General features: G+C 48.3%; 1 protein-coding gene and 1 long non-coding RNA gene across 3 annotated transcripts; one reads left to right on the plus strand and one right to left on the minus strand.

The window, feature by feature from the left end:
- Positions 1-331: 331 nt before the first annotated feature.
- Positions 332-1,814, minus strand: INAFM2 (InaF motif containing 2). 2 transcript variants are annotated; one of them, XR_008824347.1, is made up of 2 exons: positions 778-1,814; positions 332-576 (listed from the first exon to the last, which is right to left on the minus strand). XR_008824347.1 is itself a non-coding variant. In XM_056354469.1 (1 exon), the coding sequence occupies exon 1, from the start codon at positions 1,637-1,639 to the stop codon at positions 1,199-1,201; it is 441 nt and encodes a 146-aa protein (XP_056210444.1). In that variant the 5' UTR covers positions 1,640-1,814; the 3' UTR covers positions 732-1,198. The 2 variants fall into 2 exon arrangements, 1 of the variants encoding a protein (XP_056210444.1); XM_056354469.1 differs by lacking the exon at positions 332-576 and having other exon boundaries at positions 732-1,814.
- A 130-nt stretch (positions 1,815-1,944) lies between these two features.
- Positions 1,945-10,052, plus strand: LOC130155984 (uncharacterized). The gene is made up of 3 exons (XR_008824278.1): positions 1,945-2,008; positions 2,570-2,672; positions 9,152-10,052. It is a non-coding gene; the product is annotated as an uncharacterized LOC130155984 (long non-coding RNA).
- The last annotated feature ends 1,579 nt before the right edge of the window (positions 10,053-11,631 follow it).

Consider the following 11,631-nt stretch of genomic DNA (forward strand, 5'->3'; position numbering starts at 1 on the left):
ACCACATTAGTACACATTTTTATCCCTCAGCAGAGGAAAACTGAACGCCTGGGATCATTTCACAGGGACGCGCGATAGCCTGGCAGCCGCACAGTTAAAGCATTCAACCAAAACCATCAATCTGAAAAGCAGCTGCTCAGAATGACACAAGTCTTACAGTTTCCCAGCTGATAGTCCACATCCCACAGCCATTAAAGGCCGGGTTTTTTGCACTGCTCATCAAGAGGGCCCCGCAGAACGCTTCTGAAGACTATGACGACTATGGGGCATGAAAAGCTCAAGCTAGGAGGTGAGCCTGCCCAGGGCACACCACGAGCTGGCACAGACCTACCTCCTGATGGCACTGGCTCCAGGGTGCCACTGAGGTGCCATGACGCTCTGTAAGCTCTGCCATCCCATGCAGGCAAGAGCAGGGGCACACAAGCCACGAAGCACCTCGCAGCACACTGTGCCGCATGCCGCCGCGAGACCTCCGCCTGCTTCTGCCACGAAAGATCAAGCTTTCATCACCACTGCTTTAGCTGATGCCCACGGTTAGTGGGAGTCAGGCGCGTATGGAGGTTTCTCCAGCCTCACCTGAGGAGACCAATGACAAATAAATCAATGTTACATGCCACAGTTGCCCATTGCAGCAGACAAATCATTTCTGCTGCCCAGAAAGCCCTTCCCGTTCAACGTCCCTCCCAACCCATCCTCCCACCACCAAAGAGAACATACTGTATTACAGAGACTTTCATACTGGGAAAATATTTTAATATAGTAAACAAGTCAATTTACCTTTCACATGTTTTTAAATAAGTTTATGCTCGTTGTTAAACAAAACCGGTTTTTAAACAATGGATTACAGCCCCGAAATTCGTACAGTTCCCAGCTGATCCTGTAAATAGTGAGGAATTTTGGACACCGAGATCCTTTTCTAGGTAACAGACGGGCATAAATAGCGCAGGATTACGGCGGGTTCGAGAGGAGAAGCTAGCCCTGGCGAGGGAAGGAGCGAAGCCACAAAATTCCCTTTTGAGGAAAAATGGGGGGAGAAAGATGCCGCAGTTCTTCCCAGTCCAAGCCCCGCGGCCCGGCCCCGCGGCCCGGCGGTGTGTTAGCCCCAGCCCTCCGCCGCTCGGCCGCGCCGGGGGTCTCGCAGCCGCCGCCCGCCGGGCCCCCGTGGGGCGGAGATGGGCGGGGGACGCCGCCGGCCGCTTCAGGGGCTGCCACGCACCCGGCGCAGCGCGGCGGCCCCCGCCTCGGGCCCGGGCGGCAGCGGGGAGGCGGCCGGGCGGCCCGTCTGGGCGACGCCGGCGTCGGAGCCGGGGCCCGGGCCCGTCCGCGGCGGCGGCGGCGGGGCCTCCTGCGTGGGCGCGGCGGGCGGCTGGCCGGCCGCGGGGCCCGACGGCGGCGCGGTGCGGGGCTGCGAGGTGCCGGCGGCGGGGCCGGGGCCGGAGGAGCCGCCGCGCACCGGCTGCCAGATGAGGCTGTAGTAGACGGCGAGGACGATGGCGGCCAGCGAGACGGAGAGGACGTAGGCCAGCACGGTGGCCAGGCGCACCCACTTCTTGTTGGTCTTGGCCGCCATGCGCGCCTTCTTGTCCCCGGTGTAAGTGGCGGGCTTGCCCCGCTCCGCCCCTGCCTCCTTCTCCTTCATGGGGGCCCGGCCCTTGGCCCGCTGCTCCACCGACCCCTCCGTGGTGGGCCCCGGCTCCGCGCCGCCGCCGCCGCCGGCTCAGGACATGCCGCTCCCCGCTCGCGGGGCCGCCGCTCGTGCCGCTGCCCGCGGCCCGCGCTGCTCCGGCGGCTCCGCCGGCCGCGGGCGGGGCTGGGGCGGGGCCTCCAGGGGCAGCCCCGCCCCGCGGGGGCGGTGCCGATCGCCTTTAAAGGGCCGACACCCGGCCCGCCGGCCTTGCGGAGCGCGTGCGGCTAGCTGAGGGGGCGCGCGCCCGCCCCCCCCTTCCCCCCCGAGCGCCTCTGAGGCGGCGGCCTGGGCCGTCCCCGGTGGGCCTAGCCGTCCCCCCCGGTAGGTACGTGGGCTGTGGGCGGCGGGCTCGCCCCCGGCGCTCCCCCTGAGGCAAGCCGCAGTTGGGGCTTGCCTTTGGGGTTCTGTGAGCGCGGGGGGGTGAGCGCCAGGAGGGCTCCTGGCAGCGGCCTAGCGTGGGAGGGGGTCGGGAGCCTCCCGCCCTTCCACTGAGGGTCACTCGGTGACTCCCGCCTGCAGGTACCTGGGGTCCTGCGCCTTCAGTGTAGCTGGGAGGGCGTCCTGGCTGAGCAGCAGCCTCTGGGGACGAAGGCTTGGTTAATCCCCCTCCCATTGTGCTAGTCCCAAACCTACTGATATAATAGATTAATACATAATAGGTACAATCTAAAGCTGCCTCTAGGCTACGGGTTGACCTTACTCCCCATGTTAGTCCCCCCACAAAGCATTATACTGGTCAGGAGACAGCTAAAACACTGTTCTAGGGCATGGATTAGCCTTTTTAATTTTTTTCTGTATGGTGCAAAATTTTTGTTGTTTAGAATGATTTAGTTGCTCCTTCTTCAATAATTTTCTCCTCCCATTAAATCTTGGGCTGGTCAGGTGTGTCACAGCAGAAAAGCTCTTGTAAAGGAGGAGTTGCAGTCCTGAAAGAGGCTAACAGCAGCTGGAGAAATGACTGTCACCCAGAAAAGCATCGGAGGAAGTGAGTGAGTTTTGAGTTAAAGGTAGCATTTTATTTTTACACTCAATAGCAGGAAAAATGTGGAGGATTGGGAGAGAAAGGGAAAACCTTAGTTTTTGCAGGAAGTAGCATAGAGCTTGCAGCTCTGAGGAAGACTTACTGTGGCAGAAGGTAGGGAATAAAATGGTGTAACTTAAAAGTAACTGTAATTCTTGGAAAAAAAGTGGCTTGTGTTGACCAAAAGCTCCAGGGATGCTGTATGCATGTGGAGGAGTAGCACTGCAATGATGGATCTGTGCATGCTGACCCTCAGCTAGGCATGGCAGGGAGCTCCCCGTGTCCAGCAGCAAAGGGAGCCTTTGGAAGGGGGCTAGGAAGCCCTTCAGTGAGGGGCACCTTAATTCTTCCTGCTCTTCTTACAAGGGCAAAGGAGTTTGGGGGAATAAGTTTTTTGGGAGGGAGCAGCTGTGCAGGTAGGGAATGTTCTGTTCATTCACACCTTCCTCTTGACTAGAGGGAAGGGCTAAAGGCTGTAACAACATGCTGCCAGGAGATCCTCTGCCACTTTGGCCTCAGCACAAATCTCATCTATAGTAATACAAATCATGGCTATGCAGTGTAAATACCAGAGTGTGTGGATTCCACTGTGGCTGCCTCACCAGCGCTGACAAGGGTAGTGGTGGTTTTGCTGCCTGTTCAGGGCAGAGGGGGCTTAGTGCCTATGCCAGGGGGATGGGGCTAGATGATTTTTGAAGGTCTCCTCCAACTCAAATGATTCTGTGATTCTCAACTACAGCTAATAACATGCTCTGTTCTCCTGAGATACTTACTTTTCATGTAATTTTGCTGTAATCCACTATCTCTAGGAAACATTTGTGAATAGGTATTATGACTTTTCTATGGGGCCCCTCATCTCTCTTGGCCTGACTTATTACACCTGGCTGTGTTCTTCTTGTTGAAGTCAAATTCCAGACACCTGAGTAGCATGAGCTGGCCCCCTTACCTCTTGCCCTGACTAATTACACCTGGCTGTGTTCTTGTTGAAATCAAATTCCATATGTGTGAGTAGCATGAGCTGATGTAATCCTACTGACAAAACTTTACTGAGTCATAAAATGCACCTTCTTTGTTGTTTTGTAGATTCTTTCTTTCCAACAGCCTGAAAAATTAGTTTAAGTGGTACATGTGAATGTATAGATTCCTACAAAATTAATTTTCTACTAATTTTTCAGGCTGTTTTCTCTTGATGGGTTTCCTCCAACCCCTTCTCCCCTTGATTCTCCCGTTTCATTCAGCAGCTGTCTGCTGCTCCATTTTTGCATTTCAAAGAAAAACTCTGTAACTTTATTAGGAGTTCAGCACACCTTTCCTCTGTTTTATGTACGTCACAGCTATTTATTTTGAGGTCAGAGACTTTTTGGTTTGTGCTACAAGAGTATTTTAAGATGGAGTTTGAACCTTTTTTGTCTAGCATAATTTGTTAGATTTTCAGCTTATTTTTTAATTCATCCTTTGAGCTGCTGGTCTGTGTTCACGTTCTTGCTGGCCTTTGATTTCCTGCCATTGAATGCTGCAAAGATGGGCAGAGCCTCACTGGGCTGCTGTCTGCTCACAGCTCTTCCTCAAATCACCTGGGCAGAAATGGGTTTGTTCCAAACCTTTATGCTGTCTGGTATCTCTGGTGTTGCCACTGATGCAATTAATCATTGTCTCTGGTGAAAGGATGATGAATTACTACTACCCACAAGTCTTTTCCCTATGCTTTTCCTTAATTCCAGTTCTGGGATTTTGAGGGAGAGGATTGACATACACAGGCAGTTCCCCTGGGGCTGAATGAGGTTTTTGCCTGATGTTTGTCTAGTCTTTCTTCCAGCATTTCAGGTCTTTCCTTGGAGATGCTATGTTCTCCTTTATGGCTTAACTCTACCCTGTTGTAGTGTCTAGAGGTTGATAGACAACTGTTGGAGCTCTGGTGGTGTTAGGTATTCAATGTATATTATGTTGAGTTTGAGAAAGGGTATTGAAAAGAGCAGAGTGATACAGGAAACAGGCACAGAAGGTAACCGTGAGGTGGTGGGTATAATAAAAAGCAGTTATAGCTCTGTATTTTAGTCCTGTGTCCCCCGAATTGGTTCCCCTCTCCTGGGAAGTAAACCTATCCTCCTTAATCTCTGTGCAAATGACTGCTGCTCTTCTGCTGGTGCTGCTTTATTTTCCCTCTGTTCAACAAAACTTTGTTATAAATCCCACAGTTAATAGCACTCCTTTTCCATCAGTGGAGGCCTTGGCAGACTGCATTGACTAAGGATGTGCAGGGAAGTTGTAGAAACAGGCCCAGCAAAGGCAGAAAATGTGGTGTGGTTGAGATCCCATTACACCTTGTATAACTTGAATGTAGACTCAAGGAACAACAAAACCTGCTCCAGCTAGAGAATGTAGCAATAGATAATCCAACATGAGTTATGCCTATTCCTGCCCTCCCACCTGTCTTGCTCCCCTCTGCTCTGCAACTCAGGACTACAGATATGTAGTTGTCTTAAAACTGAACCATGTAGTTCTAGAGACATTCTACCTTCAGCCTAGCATCTTCATGTCTGTATTGCACTTATTGCTTATTAAGGCTGCAGTAGTATGCCTTCTGGTAAGTGTGGACTTTCCCTTCTTAGAAGACAACAGTTCTATGGTATTGTTAAAGAAATTCAGGCTCTGTTCTCTATGCCAAGCCCTCTGCTGTCTCAGCTTTGAATGACTTACGTTCATTAAATACTGAGTCTTGTTGGCTTTTGCCCAAGTCAGGTGTACGCTTTTCTTTTTACTGTTAACAAATAAATGGGGGTGAATTTCTCTCCAGGTCCTTTTGTTCAAGTGCAGGCAGCTGCCAGGAGGCGTGTGCCTTCTGTTCCTAAACTTAAGTTTCTTGCTAACAACCACCCATAAAGGCAAATGAGAGCCAGGAAGCCAAAGCTGCAATAATGGTATATTCTTTGTCCTCTGGGTTTTAGCAGAAATACCAAGCTGTGCGTTGAGCAGGCTCCTGTGGTGCAGAAATGGAGCTCTGGGATGCAGAGCTCAGAGGTCCTGTAAAGCCAGTGAATGTGTCAGGCACTAAACAAAGCTTGCAAATTAGTCCTTTCTCAGATTTTTTTTTTTCCCTGAAAGAACACTGAAGAGATTGCTCACCTGAAACAAAGTGGAGTCAAGGACACATGGTGCACCCTGAGACTGGACCTGCCAACAATGGAGAGCTGTATAGCCCTTGAACATCTAGCTTTTCTCTCACGGCAGTCCAAGCATTGTACTCCTCAGGGTCCTTTTGTTTATAAGCTTATCTAATTTTTGACTTCTGGTCTGAGCATCCAGTAGAATGCTTGTTTAATTATGAGCCTGCTACTTACTGCCTTACACCTGTGTTTAGTTGAAAGCCCAAGTGTTGAGACAGATTGAAGATCTGGTGTTCCACCTGCCTGACTGAATGCCATTGCTTGAACTCTGCTGCTACCTGTTGCAATGGGGAGTGTTTGCTTTCCAAAGGCCCCTGAAGGATGTAGCTAAATGAACTTGTATTATTGATTTCCTGTGTTCAGAGTCAGTGGATAGCATCTAGTGCTTCAGGACAGTGAAGACTTAATTAAGGGAAGATTCTTAGCCTAAGATATTACCTCTGTGCAGACCTTGCACAGAACTGGATGGCCTGGGAGGTGATCGAGGCCCCCTGAAGCTCTCTGGACTAATGTCTGTCAGAACTGATAAATGTCACTGCTGATCCTGCCCTGGGACAATGGATGGGCTGGACACTTCCCACAGTCCCGTTGCCCCCCTGCTTTTGATTCAGCAAAAGCAGCTACTCTGCATTTCCTTCCTGTGCCCTGCTGTTAGGAGGCAATCTGATATGACACTCTACCAAATCAGTTTATTCCACGAGGTGTATGGTTTGATACTCCAATCAGGTTAGTTTGTGTAACTCTAAAAATCGTAATTCACTACTACTGTGATGCTGTACAGTCCCTTCCCTGAACTCTGGCCCTGCTTTTTGTTCCTCATGTAGGTCTCCAGCAGTGTGACTTCTACAGGCAAATTACAGACTTCATAAAGAACTGTAACTTTTTTTATTGGCTGTGTGTTGGTTTTTAAATTTTATACTATCTCCTTGGTCACATTTGTGAGCTGGGGAGGGGAGAGATGGGTGAGGACTTTCTACCCGACTCCTAATGTTTAAAGGATGGCATAGGTGTGTTTAAATTAATCTCTTGGCTGAAGTCCTTGAGCAAATACTTTGCTAGGCTTGAGTCCTCTGTCATAGAGGATGTCTCTGTTATTGACAGGGAACAATCTCTCATGCTCTGCTCTTCTAAAGGAAATACGCCTCATTTAACACTGTTGTTCCAGTCTCCCATGTGGAGCCTGCAGGGAATCAGATTCTGTTCTTTGGCATTTTCCTCTTACACTTTGAAATCTCCTCTGTTTTATGTGGGAAGGTGCTGTCTCTCTTGTTAATCCAATAACAGATGGGGGGTGGTTGGGGATGTTCTTTTAATTCCATCAGCTTCTGATTTAGCTGTGGTAAGTGAAGCATGCACAACCCACTGTCTTGCGCTGACTTGGAAAGTGATCTGCAGGGGTTATAGGGTGGGTGGGAAAGATAGTAAGTGATGCTGAATTTGAGATACAACAGCAAGAGGTCTGGTTTTGCTCAGGATAGAGGCCTTGGGCAGAAGGCCTCTGCTGGCTCAGGGTAGCAATGCATCAGCAGCTTCAACCTTGCATTGTCAATTTGGTGAGGCCCATTTGAGCCATTTTATTATCCTGTGAATCATCTGCACAGTGTAAAGAGTATGTCCTGCTTGCAGGGGAGCCTTGCACAGTGAGTGTTCCCTTGTGGTGGGAAAACTCTTGAGAGTGAAAAGTATGTCTGAAAAAGATTTATTGTTTTGGTTTTAATGTTTAGAAACTCCCATATGTAGGCAATGGTTTGGACTCTGGAGTGGGGAGAGCCACCTGGCTAGCTGTATAGCAGGGGTGTTCACAACATTTCAGAAGCTCTGGTAATTTGTGGTTAGGTGTACTGCTGAGCAGAGGCAGATCTCAGTCAGCATTCTGGAGGCAGGGAAGTCTCCCAGATAACATGAATTGTCTTTGGTTAGTTGTTTCCATAACATGCTTCTGAAACCAAGAAAAGGCTGACAAGGGTGGCTTATCAGTGCCCTGGCATCCACTGAAACAAGAGACTGCCATTTGTTTGAATGTTAAGCTCTAGTCCCAGGGGTTCCTGGTGCTCTGAGAGGTTTCACACTGAAGTTTGTGGAGAGGAAAGTTGTTTTGCTAAGTGCAGGACTTCAAGAGGGGGAATGATGTGGTTTTTTTAATGGAAAAAAAGAGCTCCTCTTTGGGTGTGCACCTGTGCTGTCTGTGGCTGTGACTCTAAACACAGTCTGCAGGCGTTGCGAGTCAGAAATCAGCACTTCATTGTTCATTTTGCAAGGAGGAAATGTGCATGTACACACACCCACACACAGAGTATCTGAACACAGTTGAGGGCTGTATTTTCAAAATAACCACCACTTTTCAAGCAATAGGACTGATTATTAATGGCCACATAATCTGAGTGTGCATCTTTGCCTCTGGTTTTCATGGTCTGAAGAAGCTGAACTCACCCACCTTTGCATGGAGAATGAATGTGTATGTGTTGTGCTTCTCCCTGATGCATTCAAATATAAGTATACATGGTATTACTTACATGTATGTCTGGGAAAGCACTGACACAGGTTGTCTGAAAATATCATTCTGCAAACATTATAGTTTAACTATTCAGAGTTGCACCAACTTGTGATTGCCCCTACAAGCACTGGAACAGGATTTTCTTGGACAGCTTTATACACAATCTCATGATGCAGCCCTAAAAATAAAGTGATCTAGGTTTAGCCTGGGTTTCCTGCTGTTTCAGTCTGGGATGGTTGGATTATTTTCCCCCCTCAGGATGAAGAAGGGTGCTTTTTCAGTTGTTCATTTGTGCATGGTCCTTCAGCCATCTTTGGGGCCAGCTCTCCATGCAGCCAAGCTCTTGGTTAGACCAAGTAACTTGTTTATTCTTCAAAGGCTGTTTGATTTAGCTTGTTTGGGACCTTGCTGAGTTACACTAAGGCAGCATGAAGTTTTAACCTCTTTAAAGATCCAAAGAGACTTTTGTATGAAGTCAGCATGGGTTTTCACCTTAGTTAAAATAATATAGCTTTGAATGTGGTAATACTCCGTGATCTCCCAGTATTTTTTCCTTGCAGAAGAAAAAAATCAAAAACTTGTTACTTTTTGACTTCTAGATTTCTTTGTGCTTGGCTTTGGTAGCTGAGTAAGGAAAATGTGCTGGACTTACATTGATAAGCCTGTGCAAAGGAGGGTTATTTAACTGAATTAAAATAGCAGTCTGAAACCTCTCCCAGTTCTGCTCGAGCTGATTCTCATGTGTTACATCTTACTGTGTTCACACTTCTGCTGTCTGGGTTCAGGCTGCGACTGGAAATGGAGCTGTGAAGTCCTGCAAGAGGGGCTGTTCTGATGCTTCCAGGAACAGAAAGCATGGAAGATGTCAGCAGGAAGTTCAATCCTGCTATATTGTACACCTGTGAAAAGGGGGAAGATTTGCTGGCAGTGAGCTTAAGTGGGATTCCTTGTTAATGCTGTATTGTCTTAAGATAAATCTTGTATTATAAGCCACTGGCCATTCTGTTCAGGAAAGTAGTTCTTCCAGATCCAGTGGTTTGATAAACATCCACTCTTCTGCATGTGTACATTTTCAGCAGAGGTATCCAAATGGGTTTGGTTATGTAACAGTATATTCCTCAATTTTCTGTGGACCATGGTGCATGCATTGTCAGCTGAAGAATACTGTGGAGGTCATGTCAGCCTGGGGACCAGCTGTGGCTCATTTACCAGAATCTGAAAGACCACAAATTGTGAACTGCAGAATGAAATCAAACCTGACATCTAACCCTGTTGTGTATGCCCTGAGTACTAACAAGGAGCTGGTTGGAGCTGGTGTTTGTACCTGGGCAGCTGCACTGCTTTGTGAACATGCCTCAGTAGCTGTAAGCCAGCTCTGATACACCTTCCCCTGTTCCCACCAGTACAGCCAGTCTTGTATTTGCCACTGCAGTTCACGAACATGCTACTGCCTTTGGCCGCTCATACACAGTGAATGCCACAGAAGTGACCTAGTAGGCGACCTTCCTTGTGCTCTGGTGGCAATTTCCATTCTACTTGTGCTTTCCTGTTGCCGTGTTTATCTGATTGCTCAAAAAAGAGTGGGTGGAATTGCGTGCGGTGTTAAATGTTTCCTAGAGAGCTCTTTTCTAAGAATCTGTAGTCATTTTTTGTTTGTGTTTGTTCCAGTTTGATAATGTGGTGAAATAAAATAATTTTCAAGATCTAATTTTGACTTCCAGACAGGTGAGAGATTATTTAAAATATACTGCACTGATTGCACTCATCAGGCTAGAAAAAGCTATGTAAAAAGCACAAAGAACAATAAACAAGGTAAAAAGAAGGGCTGTTCCTGGTAGGACAGGGAGATGAGACTCTTGGAGGGTGACAGTGGAAAGAAGAGATGGCTGTGCTGTGTGTGTATTCACCTGCTTTTTAGGCAAGCCCCTTGGGTTTCATTTCTTTCAGATCTGATGTAAACCCCTTACCCACCCACAGGTGACTATCAATTATTAGTACTTTGGTGAGATCTTGCTCCTTAGCTTCACCTTTACAGTTGCTGGGGGTGTCAGCTGGAGTGAATCAGCTTGGTTTGCTGGCTTCCAGGGGCTGTGGAGCCATTGTGCCTTCTGAGATTTTTCAGCAACCCCTTCAGTGATCTAGGTGAAGGTGATCCTTAGCTTGAAAAGCTTGTGAATCTCCAATTTTGCACTATTCACTTAAAACTGTAAGGCTGTAGGCCTACCTGACTTTTCCTTTGCAGCCTCTGATGGAAAATGTGTTCTTTCTGGAATATGTCATTGCTTCACAAGCTCATTTCGCCTCAGGAAGGTGGAGAGTTTGGAATATAGCGTGCAAAGGCCTTTGCAGTGAGAAGGGGAATACTGGAAAGCTGAGTATTACGAAAGCAGAGTTCTGGTCTAGCATGTGGAGAACTGAAGTTCCTGGAAGGGCCAGGGAAGACCATGGCTGAAACCTATACAGTTCCATTAGCTGAGTAGGCGGAGGGGCTCTTGGGTAGCTAGCAGTCTGCTTTAACTTGGAACCTGCTGGTAAGGCCAGTGCAGAGAAGATTTATAGCCTATTTTTGTTGGTCTTTTGTCCCTGACTCTAAATAGGGCTGTACCAGGGTGCAGTCTGGAATGGGAACCTCTCTTGAGTGGGATTCAGTGGGATGCTTTGCCTTTCAGAGTTGGTGAGTTGGGGCTTATGCATACGGGCACAGTTATATAAACCCACACAGAAAACTTGGTACATTTGTGCTGGTGATGGCCCCATGACCTGCCTCAGCTTGATGCTGGAACCGAGCTTTGCTTCTCAGCTATAGAGCTCTTGTCTTTCTGGACCCACATGTGCAGACATGCCTCCTCCCAGGGGAGGATGGATTCAATCCTGCCTTCAAGACTGGACTAATCTGCTACCTTACCTGGAAAATCCTGTATTAAGAGGCTGCCTTGGAGCCCTCTGAAGGGGAAGAGCCAAAGCATGCTCAGTACCCAAGTTTGTGCCCAGGGTCTTGGTTGGGCTCTTGTCTGGGTGGGGCAAGAAGCGTGCCTCTCTTCCACTGCATCTTGGGTTTTCCTGCACCCTGAATGCTTTGAGCAGAAGCTGTTGTATACCAGAGAGCTCATTCTTTGTTATTTCACAATGAAGACCGATGCTTCAGGAATAATACTTTGCTGAGAATAAGCACGTAGACCATAAAAATATGTGACTTCTCCCATTCCTAAAGCTGTTAGTACCTGGGGCAAGACAGAAACCTCTCTCCCTGGTATCTCAGTTTAAG

This window comes from Falco biarmicus, chromosome 10 (assembly GCF_023638135.1).
Source record: "Falco biarmicus isolate bFalBia1 chromosome 10, bFalBia1.pri, whole genome shotgun sequence".
In the NCBI taxonomy this organism is placed as follows: Eukaryota; Metazoa; Chordata; class Aves; order Falconiformes; family Falconidae; genus Falco; species Falco biarmicus.